The 25,978-nt window shown below is 44.1% G+C and overlaps 1 protein-coding gene across 5 annotated transcripts in view; it reads right to left on the bottom strand.

The window, feature by feature from the left end:
• Positions 1 to 4,491: 4,491 nt before the first annotated feature.
• The window catches only part of FLNA (filamin A), an 88,490-nt gene continuing 67,003 nt past the window's right edge, over positions 4,492 to 25,978 (bottom strand). For all 5 annotated transcript variants that reach the window (XM_026676207.2, XM_026676209.2, XM_026676208.2 and 2 more), the window contains 11 exons: positions 25,759 to 25,962; positions 24,140 to 24,292; positions 21,448 to 21,570; positions 20,712 to 20,978; positions 19,418 to 19,555; positions 16,077 to 16,192; positions 15,318 to 15,450; positions 6,747 to 6,923; positions 6,424 to 6,642; positions 5,927 to 6,115; positions 4,492 to 5,310 (listed from right to left, as the gene is read on the bottom strand). In XM_026676207.2, coding sequence (XP_026531992.2) covers positions 5,123 to 5,310; positions 5,927 to 6,115; positions 6,424 to 6,642; positions 6,747 to 6,923; positions 15,318 to 15,450; positions 16,077 to 16,192; positions 19,418 to 19,555; positions 20,712 to 20,978; positions 21,448 to 21,570; positions 24,140 to 24,292; positions 25,759 to 25,962 — 1,907 coding nt within the window. In that variant the 3' untranslated portion in view covers positions 4,492 to 5,122. The remainder of the gene's footprint in view (positions 5,311 to 5,926; positions 6,116 to 6,423; positions 6,643 to 6,746; positions 6,924 to 15,317; positions 15,451 to 16,076; positions 16,193 to 19,417; positions 19,556 to 20,711; positions 20,979 to 21,447; positions 21,571 to 24,139; positions 24,293 to 25,758; positions 25,963 to 25,978) is intronic.

Here is a 25,978-nt window from a genome sequence, read left to right as displayed (position 1 = left end):
TGGGCATGGTGTGGCTTGGTGGGCATGGCAGGGAAAGGATAAAATCCCCATTCTCTCCCCTCCCCACTAACCTGCTTTCCAGCTCCATTCTCCTGTGCAGGGCAACAAAAGAAGACCCAACCAATCAGGAGGCAGAGAATAGATGGGGGCAGGGCCAATCAGAAGTGGTATTCCGAACTTCTCAAAATTTCTTCTACCGGTTCTCTAGAACTGGTCAGAACCTGCTGAATACCACCTCTGACTATGTTGTGATTCAAAGAAGAGTAGCAGTATATTAAAACAGGAACCACACCCAAAGGCTCTTCTAAGTCTAATTAATGCTGCCAAGAGTAGCCCCGCTGGTGAGATAGGTGGAAAATAAATAAATGAAAACAACCAACCAAATAAATAAATAACACTGCCAGCATAGGTCCGGCCAGCCAGGGCCTATTGGCACATTCTGAGTAGGGGACATCAGAGGGCGTAGAAGGAACAATCTCCAGCCAATTCTTCCCGCGCCATTTTTTTTTTCCAGTGCCAGGAACAGATTCTCTTCCCTCTCCCTTTTGTCAGCTCTGCAATTTACTTTTTACTTCCTCTATATATTGGAGAGCCTTGACGGTTTGTTCCCTGCCAACTGGGTGGGACTTGTTTTCCACAAGCATCCTGGTCAATTTCACATTGCTTGAGAGTTTGGGTGACGTGGGTTAACGTGCTTGTTCTTAACAACTTCCCTGTTGTGCATCACAGTGGCTAAACATGTAATATTCACAAACGAAAGGTGGCAATGCTCACATCGGGCTAGAAGTCACACTGAATTACCACCCTACCATCCAACTAGCAACTCTGCCTTCGGCGTGTGAGGTGGCCATTTACTTTTTGCCTCTTCCAAATGTAAACCGGTGTTTTACTTTAGATTTCAAAGCTGAAGTCCTATATACCAGACTAGGAAATCAATCCATCTCACAAGAAGACTAACAGCTAACACTTTTGTAATTAATTTATCGAGACTCGGTATGCAGAATCTGGTGCTGTCCTTCTTCCTCATTATATTTCAGTGAATCTGACACCAGTCTGCCTATCTTCATCAAGATCTTCCTCCTAATTCTCTGCAGTTCTTATTATTGCCTTGGGCAAAGAATCTATGAGAAAAAAATGAGCAATTTTACTCAGGTGGTTATTATAGTTTTGAATGTTTTAAATGATATTCTGGCCTCTCTTCTCATCAAAGTAGTGCCTGGCATTTGGGGGACTGCACTTTAATATAAAAATGATCACATCTAATTTACACTCTCATTTATAAAGACCCCATGTTGACAGAATGCTTTTTCAGTTAACTAGCCGTGTGGCTTCCATGTGGAGTTTTGACAAAATGGAAAAGCCTAGTTAATATTCTGCATGTGACCAAGAATGGGGAAAGGAGTGCAAAATTGGTGCCACTTTGGAATTATAGGAACCAAATGTGATTACTTAAGCCAATTGTTTGTGGAAGGAACCAGCCAAATTAATATCCAATAGAATGTGCTGGTTGGAATGACAGGAAAGCTTTCTGGATTTTCTCTTTATTCTTTTTGTTCTGGTCATTCTCCAACTGCGAGTTAGAACAACTGGGAGAAGTTTTAATTTCTACATCAGCAACATCATGCACCAGATCTATAAATATACAGATAGTTTGACTTACAATCATATGTTTAGCAATTTAGTTAAGATGGCACTGAAAAAAGCTACTTATCAAGGCTTCACACATATGATGGTTAAAGTATCTCATTGGATTAAAATTTTGGGGTTTGGTAACCAAGTCCAACATGTATTTATGAGGGTTGCAATGTCCTGGGGTCACAGTTGCCATTCACCAACTTTCAGCTGGCTTCCAACCAGCAACATCAATATAATGACTGTGATTTACTTAATGACTACCTCACTTACAGGTGGAAGTTCTACTACCAATTATGTTTGTAAGTAGAGGACTATCTGTATTTGTAGTAAATACTCTCCATGAGTCTTGTAATTTGAATTGGCTTGCCTAAACATAAAAGTTGTCCGTGTGTGAAGAATGGAAACCAGCTAGTAACACTTAAGCATTCTGATGTTTCTGTCAAGTGAAGTGCTAGCCTCAAAGAACCCTGGGTAGCCACAATTCAGGATCTTGTGCCTGCCCAATTAGCCAAGTTAATGGGAGGAAGTTCCACTGGACAAGTACTTAGGCAACATCCCAAAACATAGCTTGTCTTTGGATATGGCTGGAGTGCTTGAGGATTAGAGCTTCATTCCAAAAGTCCTTCCACTCTACCGTCTGCTCATTTGTAGATATAGCAATTTAACAAGTTTTTTGTAAAGATAGTTACTTCAGAATTTTAAGTGGGTAATGGGGTGGATAAGTGATGTTGCTATTTAGATAGTCACAACTTCCAAGTAGCTTATTCAAATATGTCAACATTTTATCTCGTGGGACAATGCTCATTAGAAATACCTGGGTAAGCATTGAGCCCCATCCTCTTATTTTGAAAAAAATGAAATTTAGCCCCAAGTCTGATAGTTCTGGGAGTTTGGCCACACCCTTTCTAGCACTACACTTTGCAGCAGTAAGTGCTCTAAGTGCTTTTCTTAAGATGGACGTGGTTTTATGAAACTCCATTCTCTGCCAACTACTACATTCCTGATGTTTTAGACCAGGGCTGTCCATGCCCAGTTTAGCGAAGGGGGAAAAGTCCAGATATGACACAAGTTTCACACCTGTTTTAGTCTCTTCCACAGAACTGTAGTCTACCCACATAACCTTATGAAGGTTCCTGCAGCCAGTTAATTGCTGAAGCTCTATCTGTTTTTTTAAAGCAAGGAGCACTTAAAAGAGGATCTAGTCATAACCCTAGCGCTTGAAAACTTTCTAAGGCTCCAAGGAACGCCAAATATATTTTTCAGTGGAAAGAGAAACAATGGACAATTAGTAAAGTTGGCCCAAGCAAAGTGCCCTTGTCCATTCATACTGTTTTGTTTAGGAAACTCTCAATTGGTCTCTTTAAACATTAGTTTTCAGGCCTATTAGGCAAAGAATAAAATAGGAGATAATAGTCATTGCTTGCCAAGAACTAGGAGAGGACTCCCGTTTTTTACTGTATAAAGGAAACAAATACAGTTGGACATCACTCCATGTGTTGCCTTGACAACAAAATTAAAGGCATTTCTTCTTGGAAGGGTAGGGTTTGCACAATTCTGCATTTAACCATTATAACTTCTTCATCTAAGGTGAAATATTCTATAGTCCCTTTTGCTATTTTGTATGTCCAAATGAGTGTGGCAAAAACCAAGCCAACATAATCGGTATTGTCTTCTCGTCTACTAGGCAGAGTTTGCTGAATTTATATCCTTTTTTTTTTTTTTTGCTCTAAAGCTCATACATGCGACATACATAACCATTCCTACTCCCATTTTCTTTGTATCCAATCACCCTGTGAGGTGAGTTGGGCTGGTTCAAAATCATCCAGTGCAGGGGTCTCTAACCTTGGCAACTTTAAGACTTGTGGACTTCAACTCCCAGAATTCCTCAGCCAGCAAAGCTGAGAGTTGAAGTCCACAAGTCTTAAAGTTGCCAAGGTTGGAGACCCCTGATCCAGTGAGCTTGTTTCTGAGCAGGGGCTAGAATCTTGGTCTCCCCAATGCGAATCCAGCACCTTAATCATTATAATATGCTAGCTCTCAACTCATTGTTTATGAAGAGTAAGACTATCAGTGGCTACTTATAATGGTTGCTTGTTGCCTCCAGTATCACAGATTCATTGCCTATGAATGCCAGTTGCTAGGAAACAGAAGCAGGCGACTGCTGTGTATTTCTTCCTGAATATGGACTCTCCGCTGGCACCTGGTTAATTGCTCAGGGAAGTGAATCCTGTCCTAGTTAGATTCCTTCTCTGGTCCAACTTGGATTTTCTTACCTTAATAGCCAGCTCTTTAGACTTAATATATTCTAGCCATCTTCCCAGAACAAAGTCCAAGACAAGTTGAAGCTTCCATACTTGATAGATGTCTATTATGACACTTTCTGTTAGATCAGTTAGAGGCCTGTCCCTGGTTTTTGTTTTAACGGGCAAATGTGATTGCAAGAATTCAATTCAGCCTGACAGAGAACAATCCTAGGAACTCGAGACTTGAGTCAGTATCTACTGTTTGCTCAAAAAAAAATATAAACAAATCTCAAAACAATTTCCAGCTTATATAATACTATTTGCTTCAGAGTGTAGCAGTTATGATTCCTGGTAATCTCTGAGCCTCCTCAGAAGATTGGTAAAGTTCAAGGAGATTTCTCTGATACAGATTGTCTTTATCAGCTTTCCCTTGTAACCGTGGAGCTACTGAAAGGCGATGGTTACAAAAGTCAGATGATCTAAACAAGGAGGATTAGCAATTTCAATGAACTAAGTAGGAGATCACTGGACATAACCCAGAATCTCAACCGACAACGGCAGAACAGAGCATACAATATTAAAAGGGGAAAAAACAGTCAAGAGACCACCAACGGGCATTTGAAGCAGAACTTTTATTCCCTTCCCTTGTCGAAGAAAAGGTACTGGCAGTTGTGCACAACCACAATTTAAATCTTGGAAGGACTAAACAAGGGTTTGGCTATAAACTGGCAAAGCAAGGAGCAGCTCCTGCCACTGGTTATTGATTACCCACAAAGCTTCCATCTCAAGCCATTAAAGGGGAAAGGACAAAGAGACGAAAGAGACAGGCCCGTCTGCACTCCAGGAGAAGCAGCGTTTTTCTCCAGCAGTGGATGGCAACGATATGCACCGGCAGTATCCATGTGCCATATTTTGTTGATGGGGAAGGCGGCCTTTCTGGGGGAGAGCACAAGTTCAGTTCATGGGCATGAAGCTGGCATGCTGGTGAGAAAAATCAATGGAGCCTCCCGCCAAGGAAAGAAAGACACGGGAGGAAAAACAAAATGGTTGGAAATAATTACTGCTGCATGTAAACAGATCCACAGGAATCTCTTCCTTCTGAGGGCAACCCACCCACACTCATCCCTCCCACCCCATAAGCCACCCTCTTTGGCATCACCCCTGCCAATTAGTAAGTAAGAGGCAGAAGCATTACAAAGTGAGTTCAGGAGGGGCAGTGTTACGCTCAGGCAGAGGGAAGAGCTTTAAGGTACAGAGATACGGAAGGGGCTGCCGGGGATGTGCTCATCTCCCCATTTCACCACCAGGATGTAGTCGCCTCTGTCCTTCAACAGGTAGGTGACGTTATACAACCGGTTGCCCAAGTGCTTCACCACAATCTCCTCACATGGGGTCTTGGGGCCATGTACACCCACCAGCAACATGTTGTTCCCTGGAGAGAAAGAAGGAGAGAACAAGTAGTCTTTACAAAGGTCATTGGCGACGGGGTTGTGTCGAGTGGATCACCCCCTTAAGTAGAACGTTTAAAACAATTGGCTTGGTGCATCTCCCTGGCACTCCCTGGATTCACACGCTATGAATAAACTGTGTCCCACATAAATATGGTCCACAAATCACTGTAATTAGGTTCACACAAACCATTAAGCCAAGATCAACCCAATCACATAATAGCCTAGTACAATAATCTTCCTTCCTTCCTTCCTTCCTTCCTCCCTTCCCTTCCCTTCCCTTCCCTTCCCTTCCCTGCTATATAATCTAAGGTGGAATAAGGTGGAGCATGATCTAGATTTTCATCCATTGTTACTTTGAAGGTCTGAGGGAGGATGTTGCCAGACATGTATTTAGACATTTCAGATTAATAAGACAGCCTTGAACAGATCAAACCACAATAGTCACCAGGTCCCTAGTCACTGCTCAATTTTGAGCCCCCAAAAGCTAACCATACAAAAAATTGGGGTGTGGCTTTCTAAGAAGCCAAAAAATATCAGTATATCTGACTGGAGATACGGTAGGCTCTGCACACCCTGCAGAGTGTCACTTACACCCACCTGCTTTGCTGCAATCGACTGTGAAAGAGTTCTTTTGGCCTAGAAAACCCTTGTTGAGGCCCAACCCCTTGGCAACCACTTTGCTGGCATCTGAAGCAAATTTGGGTGCTGCTCCATCAGGCTTGGGTACTCCATCCATGAAGACCGAGGAAGTCTCGTGGAGGCTGTGGCTGGGAACCAGGCGGGCCCCTGCCAGGAAGAAGAGAGGACGTTAACCTTGGGTTGACAGCCTATCCAGTCCTGTCAGTGCCACATGCCATTTGTTCTCCATCATCACTCCAGGCTTTAGCAGAATGCAAGGAGGTGACGTTCGTTGTATTTTTACAAAACGTCCATAGCTTCCCCAGCCCATGTCCCTTCAAATGGTTGAGGGCTTCCTCTAGAGATAATGGGAATTCAGCAGGGAAGAGGGAAAAAGTGGAAAAATACAGACATAGCGTAAAGAAGAATCTCTCAACAAATCATAGGCAACTTTTTTTCGCCCATTGTGTGCCTACCTGTGATTTTAGCTTTGAAAGGACTGCCAGCAATGTGATAAGGACCACCAAATTTGATGGAGATGAGGTAGCTGCCAGGTGCCATGGGTGTGTAGATGACTTTGTAGCCCTCCGAGCACTCTTGGCAGTCCATCTTCACCTTTGAGGGACCGTCAATAGTGACAGATAGCGCTCCAGACCCAGCGTTTGTAGTGTTGACTATGAATTCAGCAGGGTTTCCTACAGAGGAGAAGGGAGGGAAGAAAAGAACACATGAAGCCAGATAGTTAGCTTTTGCCAAAATCTCACAGGAATCTTTGGCTTTAGTCCAGGTTCCTTTTTACCTGTCACACCACCTTCCAAGCCAGGGCCATAGGCGGATACCATCCCTGGGTCTCCAGCTTGGCCTATTTCCCCAACACGAATCTTGAAGGGACTGCCAGGTATGTGACTTCCATTGAATTTGACATCAACTGAGTAGATACCATTCTCACGGGGAATGAACCGCACTGCGTATTTGTCTGCAGCAACACAGAGGTGGAGAAATGGGAGTCTTTAAGAGAAAGGAATCTTAAAATGAGTACCATACACAGGAAAAGGAAAGGACAGCTATCTAATTTTTTGCCTTCTGTATCTGATGTTATGCTACCCTCCGTGTGAAAATCGTACAATACACAGGTAGTCTTCGAATTACAACCATAATTGAGCCCAAAGTTTATATGGCTAAGTGAAACATTTGTTAAGTGAGTTTTGCCCCATTTTACAACTTTTCTTGTCACAGTGAAATGAATCATTGCATAGTAACATGGTTGTTAAGTGAATCTGGATATCTCATTGACTTTGTTGCAAAAACTGATCACATGACCCTGGACACTGCAAACTTCATAAATATGAACCAGTTGCCAAGCACCTGAATTTTGATCATGTGACCATGGGGATGCTGCAATGATCGTAAGTGAAAAACAGTCAAGGCACAAAGGCTTTAATTTTGAATTAATGAATGTTATCAAATTGGGACCACTTTTGATATGTTGGATCGCTGGAAACAAACATGTGACTTTCAGCCTTTTTATTTAGATGGTAAAAAACAGTCACAATGGCACTTCAAAAAGTGACTTATAATTTTGAACGGTCTCTAACTGAACTGTTATTAAATTGAGGACTACCTGAATATGGAACAAGTATATTATATCAAACGTAAGCAATACCTAAGACACTATAAAGGAAGATGTGCATAGGTACTGTTTGTGTAAAAATCCTTTAAAAACACGGAAAAAATTGTTACATACAGACACATTGAATGAGAAAGGAGAACTGAAAACAAGTTCAGAACTGATTGCGCAAGGGATAAATCTGGAGTGGTGGTCCTACTTACAAATACAGTCAAGTTATATTCAGGATAGGAAAACATGGGGCATTAATACAGAACCAACAACACTAGACAAACTGTTGACAGGGTCTGATGATAAACTGATTAAGTATAGCTATCTATTAGAATATAAACTAGAGGAACAGCATGTCAAAGAGACAACAGTGGCGTGGGCTAAAAATTTCGGATATACCATCGAATTGGCAAAATGGCAAAATCTTTGGAAAAATAATAGGAAACTAACAATGGCTACAGCACATAAGGAAAATCTATACAAGATGTTCTACAGGTGGCAACTTCCCCCAGCAAGGCTCGCCAAAATGTACAAAAATTTGTCACCAAAATGCTGGAAGTGTAAGGACCTACCAGGCACATTCTACCACATGTGGTGGACATGTAATCACGCAAGACAGTATTGGAGATTGATACAGACATTGAGTGGAGCAAATGGTGTGGGGACACATTCAATTTAAGCCAGAAATATTTCTCTTAGGAATAATGACAGAAGGTTACAAGAAAGGTATAACATATTTAATAATACATGTATTGACAGCAGCAAGAATGGTTTATGCACAATATTGGAAAAATGAAAGTATACCACTAAAAAGAGAGATAATAAGGAAAATAATGGCCTGTGCAGAATCTGATAGATTAACTTTAATACTGCAAAATAAGGGGGAATCAGAATATTATGATACCTGGAATAAGTTTTACCTGTGGTTGCAAAAAAGAGGGGAAGGTGGGAACAAAAATAGCTAGGAGGATTAGAATCAAAATGTAAATATTGTACCAATAATAGGAATGTTATGGTTTGATTATATTTTTGTATGTAAGGCAAAGTAATGCCAAAACGGTTGCACTGTGCTTGATACTTACAGTTTTAAACAATTAAAAAAAAATCTAATTTAAGAGCAAGACACAACAAACATGTTTGTTACAGGTTCAGGCTTACACAAATATATTAACAACCTAAGTGTGTGTTACTGATTAGAAGTAAAAGGGGTTTACAGGCAATTAAGCTTTCCCCATTCTCTATGTCTTTCCAAGTCCTCCACCTTTGCAAAAAGGCTACTTGCTTAATATGCAAATAGAACTGACAAGTTTAAACTGATGTCTTCCTGACCACAGAAGTGTAAGAACTATAGTTCTAACATTTATGAAGGGTGCCAGCTGATCCAATTTGTTCTCATCAGCTGCTTCTTTGGAGCTGCCACTTATTGGGAGTGGAGGTTGGGTCAGAGGTGAAGGTTCTACTTTACACAAAAGTCACACTCGTCTCATTTTAGTATTGCTCTGCAATTGTAGTTGTGTCTCCATATGCAAACATAATAGTCAACAATAGATTCTTAACCATGGTGCAGTTTGCAAGTTACATGGCAGGAATTTCTGTGCAGGAGAAGTAGCAAGTCCTATGTCTCCCTGCTCTAAAAGATGGATAGATTCAACATCATTTGACATAAGAATCTATAAAACTGGAAGTGAGCTGGGATCTCTGGGGACCATAACTTCAAAGGAGTGTTAGTAGGTGATAATCAGTCCCTCCTTAGTTCCCATGGCAAAAAAAAAAAAAGAAAGCCATGTACAGCCATGTACAGTTCACACAATCTTCTCAGTAAAAGTAATGACTCCATGGACATGGAACAAGATTAAAAAGAACCATTATACTAAAATACCGAACTGGTTGACAACTATGGAAGCACAAATATACCCAAATGCAATGGATCTGGGAGAAAAGAGGAGTTACAATGACCTATTAGACACACAAGGAAGATTAAAAACGAGACAAGAATTACAGCAACAAAATATAAAGATAGATTGGTGGCCATACATGCAAATCCAGGCAAGATATCAGAAGGACAAAGAACAATTTGGTTTCTGCATGGAAAAGCATCAATTAGATAAAATTCTACAAGAAATGGAAAAGAAAATGATTTCAAGAATATATGACTTTCTACTAGATTTTAAAATGGAAGAGGAGGTGGTCAAAGAGACGATGGTGGTAGGGGCGAAAAATGTTGGCCATAATATAGACCTGGAAAATTGGGAGAATGTGGGGATCAAATTACAAACTAATTACATCCACAGCATACAAGGAACATCAATACAAAATGTTCTACAGATGGCACCTTCCTCCCGCTAGATTGGCAAAAATGTTTAACTCAGATCCAAATTGTTGGAAATTTGGAAAAGAAAAAGGCACTTATTTTCATACCTGGTGGACATGCCAGGAAGTGAAAAAATATTGGAATACAATTAGACAATGGATAGAAGAAATCACGAATCAGAAAATTGAATTTAATCCGGAAACTTTTTTATTAGGTATAATAACACAAAAATGCAATAAAACAGATAGATATATTATGTTACATATATTAACAGCTCCAAGGATTTCATACGCACAGCTCTGGAAGGAAAAAAGGGTTCCACCAGAAGGCATGGTTATTAAAAAAATAATAGATTGTATAGAGATGGACAGGCTAACGATCAAAATAAAAGACAGAGAAGATTCAATTTATTATAGGGCCTGGGATGCCTGGTATGAGTGGTTTAGAAATAAAAAGAAAAGAAAATGGCAATTAGGAAAAGAATGAGGAAATATGTAAATATGCAAATGTACCATGGAGAAGATTGAGATGTAAGGATAAAAGCTATTGATTTATAGTAAGAGCAAGATGCAATGGTAAAGGAATAAGTAAATACATATACTGAAAAATGTGAGGAAATGCAAAAGATGTCTTGATGTTGATAATAATGTATAAAGTTTTGTTTTATGTTTTTTAAAATATGGAAACTTAATAAAATTTATTTTTTTAAAAAGTAATGACTCCATGGAGTGGAGTTCGCTTACGGGTGACTACAGATGTTGTTTTCTTGAAGGTTGAGTATGATGAATGTATAGCTCAGGAAAGAAGAGAAGCGAAAGGCAAGGGAGAAAGAGAAAGATAAGAAATAGAAGAAAACAATAGAATAGGGAGGACCAGAGATCTCCTCAAGAAAATTGGAGATACAAAGGGAATGTTTCATGCAAAGTTGGGCATGATAAAGGACCAAAATGGCAGGGATCTAACAGAGGCAGAAGAGATCAAGAAGAGGTGGCAAAATTACACAGAAGAACTATACAAGAACAAGCTTAACGTCCCTGATAACCGCAATGGGTTGGTCACTGACTTCTAGCCAGACATCCTAGAATGTAAAGTGGAAATGGGCCTTAGGAATTCTGAACAACAACAAAGCTCGTGGAGGTGACAGTATTCCATCTGAGCTATTCAAAATCTTAAGACAATGCAGTAAAAGTGCTACACTCAATTTGCCAGCAAATTTGGAAAACTCAACAGTGGCCACAGGATTGGAAAAGGTCAGTTTTATATTCCAATTCCAAAGAAAAGCAATGCCAAAGAATGTTCAAACTATCGCACCATTCCACTCATTTCACATGCTAGTAAAATTATGCTCGAAATCCTACAAGCTGGGCTCCAGCAGTATGTAGATCGAGAACTACCCGAAGTACAGGCAGGATTTCGAAGAGGCAGAGGAACTAGAGATCAAATTGCCAACATACGCCGGATCATGGAGAAAGTTGGGAGTTCCAGAAAAACATCTACTTCTGCTTCATTGACTATGCTAAAGCCTTTGATTATGTGGATCACAACAAATTGTGGCAAGTTCTTAAAGAGATGGGAGTACCAGACCATCTTATTTGTCTCTTGAGAAACATATGCGGGTCAAGAAACAACAGTGAGAACCGGACACGGAACCACTGATTGGTTCAAAATTGGGAAAGGAGTCCGGCAAGGCTGTATACTGTCACCCTGCCTATTTAAGTTATACGCAGAGCACATCATGAGAAAGGCAGGGCTAGATGAATCAAAAATTGGAATGAAGATTGCCAGGAGAAATATCAACTACCTCAGATAAACAGATGATACCACTCTTTTGGCAGAAAGTGAAAAGGAACTAAAGAGCCTCTTAATGCGGGTGAGGAAGGAGAGTGCAAAAGTTGGCTTGAAACTCAACATTAAGAAAACTAAGATTATGGCATCCGATTCCTGGCAAATAGATGGGGAAGAAATGGAGGTAGTGACATATTCTATTTTCCTGGGCTCCAAGATCACCGCAGATGGGAACTGCAGCCAAGAAATTAAAAGGCGCTTGCTTCTGGGGAGGAAAGCTTTGGGAAATCTAGACAGCATACTAAAAAGCAGAGACATCACCCTGCCAACAAAAATGTGTATAATCAAGGCTATGGTTTTCCCAGTTGCAATGTATGGTTGTGAAAGTTGGACCATAAGAAAGGCTGAGCGCCAAAGAATTGAGGCCTTTGAACTATGGTGCTGGAGAAGACTCCTGCAAGTCCCTTGGACTGCAAGGGGATCAAACCTGTCAGTCCTAGAAGAGATCAACCCTGACTGCTCTTTAGAAGGCCAGATCCTGAAGATGAATCTCAAATACTTTGGCCACCTAATGAGAAGGAAGGACTATAATTGTTTAATGGGATAATTTAGAAGTAGAATATTTAATGAGATGTGAAAGGGAATCAACTATAAGATATGAAGGTGACACACTTTAATTGGCAACTATAGGGGAAACCTTGTTTTGTAATGTTTGAAATGTGGATATGGATTGAAATTGTACACAGGACAGATCAAAGTATAATTATTTTGAAAATATGAAAACCTTGAAAGGGATATGTAATAGATTTAGAAATGAATGAGAGAGTTATAAAATAAGCCCGAGGGAAGTATTTGAGGGGGAAAAAATAATAAAGAACATTCAAAGTAGTGCTGAGATATGAAATTGAATATGAAAGATGAATATGTAACTGAGATTATATCTGTATGGAGATTTGAAAACCTGGAACCAAGCTGTTCACTAAAAAAAAGATGTTTTATTTTTCTGTGTTTTGTGAAAACCGAAACAAAATTGTTTAAAAAAGAAGAAGGAAGGACTCACTGGAGAAGAGCCTAATGCTGGGAAAGATTGAGGGCAACAGAAGAAAGGGACCACAGAGAATGAGGTGGCTGGAGGGAGTCACTGAAGCAGTCGGCGTTCGCAACTAACAACAAAAAACAGTTCATTATCTATACAGCAAGGAATCTAAGAACAAAGCTTGGCTTTGGAGGTTGTTTTCGGTTGCAAAAGCAACAGTTCAGCATTGGCTAAATCAGGGCTTGGACAGCTAACAATATGGCATGATTTTTCATATTGTGGCCATCAGTTACAGCAAGAACAGAAATCAATGATATACAGTTGGGATTAACTTTTAGCAATCACACAGACACGCTTGTGTGTGTATGCGCTCACACACCCAAATAAAGCAATGGCTACAATCTTACAAAATATCTCCATATCCTTTTATAAGTGCTTACAAAATTTCAGCCATTTGCTTTTAAATGTGGGGAATTATCAGGTGTTAGCTATTTGTGTTGAGAGCATTTTACACTGCCAGGAGTAAGCTGACCTATGCTGACTTACAACTTGTAGGTGGTGGTGAACAGATGTGCTTGCTGCTTAAAATAATTAAGCCTCAGTTAGCATACTTGGGGAATGCTGACCAGATGGGAATTGTGACAGATGGAGTCTGACAGTGTGGGCTACCCCATAATTAGAATTGGGGCAGAAGCATTGTTTCTTATCCTGGACAGTTCAGGCTCCAGGATGGAGATCTGTCTGTTAAAGTCCTTAAGTAAGCAGGAAGTGGCAGGTAGCCAAGAATCTGCTTTTGCTTTGGCTTCTGGGCCTGTTTCTGTTCTTGCCTCCTGAAGCAGCAAATGTGAACTGGAGAACTATCAGCGTGGGAGACATTTTGTGGCTATGCCCCATCAGGAGACCTTGGTAAAGCAGCTTGAAGATACAAGTATTGCCAGTAGTTTTGTCTGCCTCTCTGTGAAGGCTGGGTCAGCCCAGTGGGCAAGAGTCCTTTTATCGGAACAAGTTTTAAAAAGGTAGAGCTGTTTTCTAATATCTACAATGTGACAACATCTGATTAGAGCAGGGCTGTCAAACTCACAGGCCACGGGCCAGGTGCGTCATGCACTGGCCACGCCCACGCCCTGTTTAGCGAAGGGGGGAAAAGTCACAATACACCACGTGACACTGCTGTGACGCCGCAAGTTTGACACCCCTGGATTAGAGCAATGTGTTTTTGACAGAATTAACAATAAAGGCTGGTGACTCCAGTGTAACTTAGCTGGATGAAGAATTACATTACAGCAACTATCATTCATTTACAGAGCTCTCCATCTGCTTCTGAGCCATATTCAATGCAAGCCGTTTCAACAGAAAGTCTGGTATGGCGTGGGCCGAGCTACAACTGAGCACAATTACTCTGTGGTGCTGCTACACGATGGTTTTCACCAGGAGACAGTTTACTTTTTTTTCAAGTACATGGAAAAAAGTACTTCCAATGTTGACCAAGAAAGCAATTTAGGTTTAAAAATGCTTCTACATTAATATTGTAATATTGTTCCAAAAGGCAACTGGATTTTCCTTGGTTGTTTTTTTTCTCTTTCCTTTGAAAATGTTTTGTTTTTCATCCAAGAAACCTCTTCAGTGCATAAAAAGAAAGTCCAGTTGCCTTTTGGGAAAAGCACCTTTGGGACAGTCATAACTTGGATGATTGAGAATCTCCACAGACTGTGATGACCCGGGGCGTGGCACAAAGACAACACTGTCAGATAATCAATATCCCTTTATTATCTCCAACTTTGCCCCCAATGTCTAGGTTACCTTCTGGCTGCAGAAAAACTCTCCCAGGAGCAGCCTTTGACTGCAGAAAATTCAGTCCAAAACAGGGTAAACACAAACTGTAACTTAAAGTCCAAACAAGCCAAACTGAAGTAATTAGTTTGGCAGGGCAGGAGCAAGAACTTCAGACTTGAAAGCACAGCAAAACTCACACAGTTGGGAAGATGCCAGGAACACAGATAAGCCACAATGATATAAGATAAAGTCACGTTTGCTCCCAACAGATTGCTGCACGCAGCTTGCCTTTTTTTATACACTGTGTTCCCAGCTGCAGCTAATGAAGGGAATCAGGGCCCTTTCCTCCCCTGTAAGCCACGCAATGTTGCTCCCTTCTCCATTCCTCCCTGCGTGCCCTAGGATGAAGAGGAGGTGGGCCTGGCTCTTCCTCTGAATTCCCTCTCCCTTGTTCTCCCTCTTCCCTGCTCTGCCCAGCCGGACTTTGCCCTTCCCCAGTTTCCTCCACAGCCATTCCCACTCCCTGTCAGCTGTTCGGCTTCCTCCTCAGAGTCAGACTCTGACAGGGGCATGACACAGATCATTGTTAAAGCAGTCTCTCAGGAACCTCATCGGCTATTTATACAAAGAACAAAGGCCTGGGGATCTGGACACAGAATAGTCCGATTCTACTTTTGACACAAACTGGCATTTCTAGACTCCACTTTTTGGAGTTGAAGAAAGAGACTTTGGTAGCCTTTGCTCTACACCTGGAGGCGAGATAGGTGGGTCAACCAGCCCTTTGATGCAGTAAGCCTAACAGGGCACTTTGCCAAAAAAAGAAGAAGAAGGATGTCAAAGCACCTACCTTCATCGATTTCGGTGACATGGCACTCTTCCAAAGCCCCTGAGGGGCTGTGCACCTTGGCATCAATCACACCCTTGGCCCCGTTCAAGCTGACAGCGAATGAGGCTGGCTGGTTCACTTTTAACCCTGACTCCTGGAAGCACAGAGCACATGAGACAGCAGAAAGGGCCAAGCGGGCCGCAGCATCCAGTTCCAGAGCCCTGTGTCCCCCACCCCGCTCCCCTGACATATATATACAAGACAGGCTTCCACTTACCTGAGCCAGGTGGCTTAGAGAGGGAGAGCTCCCCTGGAAGCTGGGCACAGCACAAGCGGCAGGAGGGCAAGCAAAGGGGTACAAGCTTAGAGAAGAGGAAGGCTGGGTAGCCCTTTCAGCTTGGCAGCAGATCAGCAGATGCAGCGTGCCCAGGGGAGTTCTCCATCTTTAAACCTTGGCACGGAGTGCAGGACTGTTAGCAGCCTTTAAACGAGACACGAGAAAAACCCCAGAGCAGATCCCTGCCTGGCCAGGAAGTTGGCACCGTGACTATTCTGAGTGAGACTGACTTGATCTCCTTCCCGCTGCAACCGACCAGGCATTCAGGCAACCCACCCCTGCTACTTCACGTCTGCAGGACAGATCCCTGGACACTTTCTCCTTAGCCTGGATCTCCTCTCTTCTTTCTTTGTGGTGAAGGAAAGCCAACTCAGGAGAGCAACAGTGCCAACTCCACCCAACCAGCAGGGGGAGCAAGTGGGCGGTTTCTCCCAGTGCCTCACCTGAAGACTAGAAACAGTGAGTCGGCGGGCATCATCAGAGGTGGAAGTGGCAGGTACTATAAAGGGACTGTCTGGGATGTGCTCGTCATTGAACTTCACCGAAACCTCATAGTCACCTGTCAGGAAAGGGGAACACAGGAAGAAAAAACAACTGTCAGGCACTAATTCAGATTCAAAAGGGTACAAGCTCCAGAAGATGAATTAAACATGATGGGTTTAGCCAGCAGGAAGAAAAAGAAAGCTAGCTGCTGCATGAAGAAATGTTTTGGAAAAAAAATTAATTGTAACACTTTAAAGATGTTGCATTTTAACTCTAACTCGTCATCCTTTTTAAATCAACAGCAATAACACAGAATGAAACAGAACACAGTACATGCTTCAGAGGGAAGAGTGCTTGAGTTTTTGGGGCCTGGAATTGAAATTTCTTCCCAGATTTGCTCCATGGGTCCATATGGAGAAGCTGTCACATATGTATTATTTGGCAGCTCTGGGTGCACAACTTGCAGCAGCATTTGGCATTTAATGGTTTGGTTGAGATGATGCATTTTGACCACGGCCAAAAAAATTTCAACACAAGATCTCCAACCAGTTAGATCTCTCTATTTAAAAGGCATTTTTGTCACTCGAGCTAGCATAGGGCAGATCACACCCATAGTATGTTCTTCAATGCTACCTTGACAAGATTTACGGTGGGATTAGAACAATGCTGCTTTCAGATACAATATTTTGATTTAAGGCAAGCTCTTCGGGGGGAAGGGGGGTGTCATATATCTGGGTTTCTTCCCCTTAGCAAGTCAGCCAGCTTGTGTTCCAGATGGTCGCTGCGCTGAACAGCTGCCAGCCTCCCTACCAAACAGAAAGTTCTGTTCAACTTTGGATGAAATATTGCCCAGTTGGGAGTGCAGAATCTGGCTGCTCTGCAGTTCACGGAGGGATTTGCCAGAGCCTATTCCAAGAGAAGGTGCTAGAAAGGAGCTCCCGCGTCCTGCTTTCTCCAACCCCAACTTGGGAATATGCTGCATCATAAGATATAGTCAAGCTAGACACCACTTTCTCCCGTGAACCTTTCTGGGTTGGTGGCTGGAAGGGGGGAAGGGGGTAAAGAGGGGATGGTTTTGTGGGTGGGGCAGGTGCGTGTGTGCAAAAGCACCTGTTACTTGTGCGAGTGGGGCCATGAGCACCCCCATCGCTTGCACAAGTGGGGCATGCATGCCCGTGCACTAGCCAACCACTCACATTGGTGACAAATAAACCGTGGCCCAGTAGTGGGCCATAACCCACAGGTTGGGGACTCCTGCTCTAGAACACCCCAGTTTCGATGTCCTACAAAAGTGAGAGATCATGCTATGGCAAGGGTGACAATCTGTGGCCTCAGGGTTGGATGGGCCTCCTCTTTTCAGTTTTCAGGACCGTCTAGACATTATTTTGGAACCCAGCCTTCTGCAATTTAAATTAGAGGCATTTGAAAAAGTTTTGTGTAAATGTTAAAATAAAATTTAAAAAAACTTAAAGACAGTCAGAGCCTCTCTGAGTAGTGTGCTATGACACTACTACCTTAAAAAAATATTAAAGGCAGCCACCTCGTACTCTCGTGAGAATTAATACTGATTTTCTTTGGGAGATCCCTGCTCCAACAAACTTCTCTCTTTATTCAGGTTTATTTTTCTACCACCTGAAAAGCCATTCCATTCCAACTGCATCCCATTCTTAAGTCCTCGCTCTCCCTACTTCCAGACCTGTGGCCCTCTTCCTCAATTCCTATCCTTTTTCACTCCTTGACTTGGCATAGGGTCCCACCCCCTAGCTGGCTCATATAAATATTCTGTCACAATTCTTTGGGTGACCTTCCGGGAAGAGGCTTCGTGGTATCTGAAACAGAACAGCTACATTCTATAATAGCTTTGTACCATATAGTATCAACCTTGTTCATTCTTAAGATTCTTTTTTCCGCTTTGTATTCAGTGTGTGTGTGTGTGTGTGTGTGTGTGTGTGTGTGTAAAAGTATGGGATACACACATGCTACTCTTTTGAAAATACATTATACAGTATATATTTATTTTTAATATGTGCCAGTGAGTTCACAGAAAAAAGTGACAATAAAGGTTATCTTATTCAGAATAATACTTGATTACTGTAAAGCAGACATGTCTATGTATCTTCAAATGTTGGAATCCAAGCACTGGACTCCAAATGAATTTTTTTATAAAGAGCCCAATCAGTGTTCACAATGAACAGTCCAGCAATACTTGAAGGCCGTGTTTTTCCTATCCTGCTTCTACAGTTTCACAATTCTTTTTTTTTTTAAATCTGCTTGGCCAGGATTTGAAGAGAAGAGGTCAACACTTTTACAATAAAGCTGCCAGAAATCATAATTATAATCTCCAGGAAGATCCTTAACTATTCACCTCCTCTCATAAATGTCCAAATCAAACCTCTGCCCTGCTGAAGCTGTAACTGACTTTCTCTTTAACCCATAGTGAAATATTTAGCTCTATTGCAATTGTCTCTAGTTCAGAAGCAACTACCGTATTTATCGGCGTATAACACGCACAGGCGTATAACACGCATCTTCATTTTAAGAGGGAAATTTCAGGAAAAAATTTAAATTTCTAAATAAAAACTTTGAAGCACCGCCCGGCCTCCGCTTGCCCTCCGCCGCACCGCCCGGCCTCCGCCGCACCGCCCGGCCTCCGCTTGCCCTCCGCCGCACTGCCCGGCCTCCGCCGCACCGCCCGGCCTCCGCTTGCCCTCCGCTCGCACCGCCCGGCCTCCGCTTGCACCGCCCGGCCTCCGCTTGCCCTCCGCTCGCACCGCCCGGCCTCCGCTCGCACCGCCCGGCCTCCGCTGCCCTCTGCTCGCACCGCCCGGCCTCCGCCGCACCGCCCGGCCTCCGCTTGCCCTCCGCCGCACCGCCCGGCCTCCGCTGCCCTCCGCTTCGCACCGCCCGGCCTCCGCCGCACCGCCCGGCCTCCGCCGCACCGCCCGGCCTCCGCTTGCCCTCCGCTCGCACCGCCCGGCCTCCGCTTGCCCTCCGCCGCACCGCCCGGCCTCCGCCGCACCGCCCGGCCTCCGCTTGCCCTCCGCTCGCACCGCCCGGCCTCCGCTTGCCCTCCGCTCGCACCGCCCGGCCTCCGCTACTCCAGAGGTGGTATTTAGCAAGTTCTGGAGAACCGGTAGCGGAAGTTTTGAGTAGTTCCGAGAACCGGCAAATCCCACCTCTGACTGGAGATTTTACAGTCTCCTTCCCCTGCCACGCCCACCAAGCCACGCCCACAGAACCAGTAGTAAAAAAAAATTGAATCCCACTACTGTGACCGTTCACTTCCCCCACAATTGCTTACCAGGCTCTTGCACAATATATGAAACTCCACATGAACCATCTTTCCGGTCCTCAAAAGCAATCTCTGCCTTACTGGGGCCCTCCACAGCAATGGAGAGACCGCCGGCTCCTGCCTCCCTTGTCCAGATGCTAAAGTCAGCTGGGAAACAAGGCAAACGGTTCTTATTACAAAACCATGATGGATGTGTAAACCCATGCAGTAGATAACATTTAAAATACAGCACGTAGTCTTTGCAAAGGGTAACCGAAGTGTAAAAACAAACAAACAAACAAACAAACAAGAGTTGTCCGGAATCTCTTCATCAGATCTGAAGTTCCTACATGGCAAATCCTACCATCTGGCAGTTTCCCCCACACTTCCTATAATGGGAGGAGGGCATAACCCTCGAGGAACAGGAGGAAGAGCCGCAGTCAAGACAAATAAAAAAACCCCAATCCAAAACAAAAATGTAGTTTTGACAAAACATTTCAGACTCCAGCCTTCCTAGTTCTCGTTAGAACAAAGGCAGGCAGGGGAGAGGCACATTTAGGCTGACAAGATGCCGCTGCTGTAACCCTATAATAAAAACGATGTTAGTGTTTATAACTTTGGCTTCCTTCTCTGGTCTATCTCAAAGAGCTGACACTTCCTCACTGGAGTGGAAAATTAGTTCTGGTAAGTGTTGTATATCCTACATAACTTTGCATCTATTTGAAGCCTGACTTATTTATCTGTGAGACTGAGGGATAAAATCAAAGGAATCAGGCTAGATGTAAACCAGTTCTTGGAAAATTGCTTTCCAGCTGTTTCAATAACAGCATGATTAAAGCGCCATTGACTTTTATACAATGTACCTAGGCTTTAAATATTAGTACCATCAGGACAAGCAAAAGGACCACAATGCTCAAGTGGTTGGCACGCTGGGCAGCTTAGCAAGCCTGCGTTTTGAGACCCGAGAGCTGCCTGGGGCAGGGTTGAGCTCTCGTCCTTCACTCCAGCTCTTGCCAGGGACATGAAAGAAGCCCCCAACTGGGTGTCCTCGGGGCAATGGTGAGGTCACCGGCTAATCCTTTCAATCTGGAAGCGCCTCAGTGCTTCTGACTGCAAAATCAGGACAAGCAGAAGACAGCACTTTATGCTAATCTAGAGACCACACAGAGATCCTCCACTAGATCCTTAACCCACCATCCATCACCACCTGCCATTTTACCCTTGATGCATTAAATACGACGTAAGGTTGAGCATTACATTGACCTTCTTTCCCGCCTCCAAGGTACTCACAATTTAAGGGTCTTCCCCCAACTGATAACCATACCTGGCACACCAGCTTCAGCTCTCTCCAAGCCTGGGCCACCTGCCCGGACTTTGTGTGCACCCCCTTCCCCGAGAGGACCCACTGTGAACTGGAAGGGGCTTCCGGGCACGTGCTGTCCTTTATACTTGACACTGACTGAGTGGATGCCAGTCTCAGTGGGCACAAAGCGGATGCAGTAGGTGTTGTTTTCGGCCTCCAAGATCTCTGCATCGTGGGATTTGCCCGACGGGCTGGTCACTTGGGCAGTCATGTCCCTGACGTTGATTTCTGGGGACCACAGCACAAGGATTACATGGATACATTTTTGCTACATGAAATACTGGTTTTTAGCTGGTGGGGCTACTTCTCACCATAGAACATGGAACACATGCTGGATATACATTAAGCCACCGTTCATTAAATCAACCACGTTAAATCAAACCATTGGCTAGATAATACTTAGCATAAACCAGGATTTGGAAACCAGAAGAGTTGAATCTATTCAACATGGTCAGACCCTTGCCGCTAAGACCTGGACGCCTGCCTGAAACGGTCCAGGACTGAACACTTAGTTCCATACCAAATTTAGCATTTGCTCAAGCAAGCAGGAGTACGTGAACTCTTACAATGCTTCCTTTGTCCTCAGAGAAGGCATGGTGATCTCGCAATAGCTCTCCATTATCATTGGATTAGTCTCACCCACAAACAGTTGCTCAACCCCCTACTTAGCTCACTTCTCCCCCTGGACTCCGCTTACCTGGGATTTTCAGACTCAGGTCACACTGGCTGCCAATATGGGAGACAGATGGGGCTTTGCGGCAGCGCGTAATCATCTGTTTCATTCTCCCCTCTCCTGTCACCTTCACCGAGAATGGGCTCCCTGGGTCAGAAAAACCAGATCAGGAAGGGAAGCAAAACCTACCTGTTAATGGTAGTTTTTAAACAGCCCCAAATTCTCCACAGTCCAGTCAGATCTTATTTATCCTTTCACGGGAGAAATTGATAAATAAGATTTGTGCAGAAGCAGAATGGTATCAAGGCTATCCAGCCCCAGAAGCATTAGCTGCCCTACAACAACTTTGGAAATGTTGGTGAATGTCTGGCTCTCTACGGTAGCAACAGCTTTTCTTTCAGCACTCAACCTTGCTAAGTTGAATGATCCTGCGCAAATTGTCATATTCATTAGGTTATCAGTCCTGTAAGTGGAGAATTAAATATTTCAACAAACTCCACAAAAAAAAAAAAAACTTGCAGTAGAAAGAATGTCCTTAAGGATGCTAGCTATGCTTACTTTTCACAATGTGGCATCTCAACTATGTGCCTAGCTGCACCTAAAGCCACTTTCTCCAGTCTGGTCGCCTTCCAAAGGGAAGGGAAGTCAGGGAAGATGGGAGTTAATCTGGCCTAAATCTAAAAGGCAGCAGACTGGGAAAAAGGACCAGAATTATACAAATTGTGGTGTCCTTGGTGCTCTCTGTGTTTGGTGGTTTTCTTGCAGATGTTTCATTACCAAGCCTAGTTTGATAATGAAATCTCTGCAAGAAAACTATCACGCTCAGAGAACACCGAGGATTCCCCAGGTCAACCCTAAGCTACAATCATCTCTTTTATTGGTGTCATAAAAACTGATAAAAGCCTGAGATACTCAGTCCTACTTGCTCACGCAACTTTGGGGTGCGCATGTTCAAAACCAGCTGTTTTGTAGGTAAGGATGTCCTTCCCCCCATCATTTTGGATTCATATTTCTCTACTTAATCCCAAAGCAAGCACTAAAAAATAATGTCCACTTTAAACTTTCAGCTACTGTTACTACCCTTTACAGCAAGGACTGTCAAACTGGTGGCCCTTCGGCAGGATGCATCACGCACAGGCCATGGCCACCCCAGCTCCGCAAAGGTAAAAAAACAAAAACGTTGCAATACACCACATGACATCATCGAGTTTGACAACCGCGCTTTACAGAAGTGGTCGCCAACCGGTGGGCCAAGGCCCACTGGTGGTCCGTGAGAAAATTTCGGTGGTCCCTGGGAAAATCCCCAAAAAAGTCTGCAAGAAAATCCCCCACCCCGTTTTCCTACCGAACAATCATTCTTTATTTGGGATCGCAGGATACCCTCCCTCCCTCCCTCCCCCAAAAACGGAGCTGAAAAGTAGGTTAGTGAAGGAATGTGGTTGCCTTGGAGGGGATGGGTGTGTGTGAGGGACCTTGTGTGTGTGTGTGTGTGTGTGTGTGTGTGTGTGTGTGAGAGAGAGAGAGAGAGAGAGAGAGAGAGCGAGAGAGAGAGAGAGCATGACTGCCAGGCCTCCGAGGTTAGATTAGATCTCTCTCTCTCTCCCTCTCCCTCCCTCCCTCCCTCTCTCTCTCCCACCAACGTCAGCAAGCCACTGTCAGTCAAAATTCATACTAGTGATTTAAAATTATGAGTTTGGTGGTCCCTGAGGTCCAAAAGGTTGGCGACCCCTGCTTTACAGTATAGCAGAAATCCTGGAATGGATTTGCGCTGCCTAAATGAACTAGACCACAACCCCCATAATTCACTCAGTTTGGGAAATACTGATTGAAGGAAAGTGTCTGGCAGACAAGAGGAAGAATGATATTGGCAGGTGTGAGGCTCTTCGGCAGCTTCATAAACCAGGGATCCCCAACTCCTGGGCCCTGGCCCAATACCGAGGGGTGCAAGTGGCATGCAAGAATGAGGGAGTATCTCCATCGGCCCGAGCACGCTCACCCACAGCTTGTACAGAACCATCCTCTCCCACCCGCCACTCTCGCTGCTGGTCCGCAAAGCTGGGAAAGTTGGGGACTGCTGACATAAACTAAGTGATGATTTTCCAAGTAATATTTATGTGCTCGCCTGACAATGGCAAACCTCGCTATTGCCTTTCATATCATAGTTTTATCTATCTGGGAACCAAGCAGGGGTGGGCCGCTGGGGGTTCCCAGGGGTTCGGGAGAGCCCCTAGCTAAGATTCTGTGCAGTTTGGAGAACCCCCAAATCCCGCTCCTGCCCCACCCTGCCTCACCCCACCCCTCCCAGGAGTCTCCATGTGGCCCGTTTTGGATGCAAGGCGCATACAAAGGCTTGGGGAGGGTGAAAAATGGGCCTCCCGGAAGTTCTGGAAAGCCAGAAATGGACCCATTTCCAGTTTCCAAAAAGCCTCCGGAGCCCAGGGAGGGCAAAAATGCCCCCCCCACACCATGATGCAGGAGGCCAACTAGGCCACGCCCACCATGGCCATACCCACCCAGCAACCAGTCAGAGCACCTTTTGCTAAAATGTTTGAGGCCCACCCCTGGAACCAAGTCTTACAACAGCTTGTTCAGCAATCCAGATTTTAAAGACGTTATCTGCCTGACCCTTATTGGAACCATATTTTGGAGGGACCCTGAACAACTTTTTGGATCCACCTTTGGTCCCAGGTGATACAACAAGGGCGAATGCACTCACCAGGCACATGCTGATCTGCAAACTTAATGTTGATGATGTAGTTGCCCGGCTCAGTGGGACAATAGGTGACTTTGCAAGTACCGTCTTCCAGGTCTTCTGTGTTGATATCAACTTTACTGGGGCCTTCAATGGACAAGCTCAGTCCACCATAGCCTAAAGAAAGATACATTTATTATCAAAAGCTTTTGGATACATTTGAGCAACTCATCATCGTGGTAAAAATAGGCACCTTTAAGAATAATACAGCAACTTATATGTACAATTTAATGCTAATGCTACATAATTTCTCTTCAATTACTCATCAAAGAAAAATGTGCAGGTCACTTGATCCTTGTCTGCATGAAAATTTTCCTTTCCTGGAGACCCTTCACTGAGATAATCTACTTTTCTACCTTTCAGACATGAGCACTTAATTCTAGCAACAGAACACGAAGCTAGGGTGGGTCTTAGTTCAGTCTAAGCCTTCTTTTTAGTTGGAATGCCATACAGGTAGTCCGCAACAGTTCATTTAGTGGCAGTTCAACATTACGATGGCACTGACTTATGATGTTTTTTTTCACACTTATGACTGTTGCAGCTTCCCATGATCAAAATTCAGATGCTTGGCAAACTGGCTCATACTTACGACGGCTGCAGTGACCCAAGGTCGCCTTTTGTGACCGTAGGACAAACGAAGTCAGTGAGGAAGCCAGATTCGGTTCACAACTGTGTAACTAGCATAACAACTGTAGTGATTTACTTAACAACTGTGGCAAGAAAAGTCATAAAATGGGGCAAAATTTACTTAACAAATGTTTCGCTTAGGAACAGAAATTTTGAACTCAATTGTGGCCATAAGTCGTGGATTACCTGTATAAGACCTTCTTAACAGGGGGTGGGATCCTACCGGTTTGGTCCGGTTTTATAGAACCGGTAGCTCCGAAGAGCAGCTGATCCCGAACCGGTTCGCTGGGATGAGGTTTTGGTCTGCTGTTTGGCCCCCCCCCCCCCCCCCCCGCCCGGGGGGGAACCCCCCCCCCCCCCCGGGCCCCCCCACTCTGGCCCGGCCGCCCCCCCCGAATTCTGGAGAGAGTCCTAAAAGGCCTGCTAGGCTGTCCTTTAGTGGCTGCGTTTTCCTCCTCAGCTGCTTTTCGCGGCACAGCTGAGTGCCGCTTGTCAGCTGGAGAAGGTAAATGCTTGCTGAAGCCGTTAGCGCACACACGTGTGCAGCGCACATTTGACTTGCATGCATGCGCTCCCCAAACCGGTGGTTATCCGGTCAGATCCCACCCCTGCTTCTTAACCATTCCAAGCTGGCCGGTATCCTCATAGAGCTAAAGGCGGGAAAATGGCACAGTAGCTTTCCAGAACCTTCTGTCTTATCTCAGAAGCCCTGTAAATGAAATCTGCCTCATGTACCTCAGGAACTTCATCATATTCACTTTACCTCTTGGGGTAGGCTGCATTTTAGACTGGCCTTCCCCAACTAGGCACCCTTCAGATGTGCTGGATTACCACCTGCCGTCATTTCCAGCCAGCATAGGGACAATAAGAGTAGTGAACATTAAATTTAAAAAAAAAAATCTAACAATGTAACTTAAAGACATTTCAAAGGCTGTATTAAAACTTCAGTTGTGTACCTGCATCCCTGGTGTCAATGATGAACTCTGAAGGTTCAAAGGTCCGGCCCTCACTGAGTCCTGGGCCGGAAACCCTGACGCGGCTGGCATCTCCAATTTCTGACTGGCTGATCATCACCGTTATAGGGCTATTGGGGATGTGCAGCCCATTTTTCTTGATGTTCACAATGTGCTCTCCAATCTCTTTGGGAACAAATGAAATTCCTACAGAGACATTTGC

Source organism: Notechis scutatus, chromosome 2, assembly GCF_049901735.1.
Source record: "Notechis scutatus isolate UNSWTSFEM ecotype Mainland chromosome 2, rNotScu1.2, whole genome shotgun sequence".
NCBI classification, from domain to species: Eukaryota; Metazoa; Chordata; class Lepidosauria; order Squamata; family Elapidae; genus Notechis; species Notechis scutatus.
Note: the sequence above shows the minus strand (reverse complement) of the source record. Positions and strands in the feature narration are given on the sequence as shown.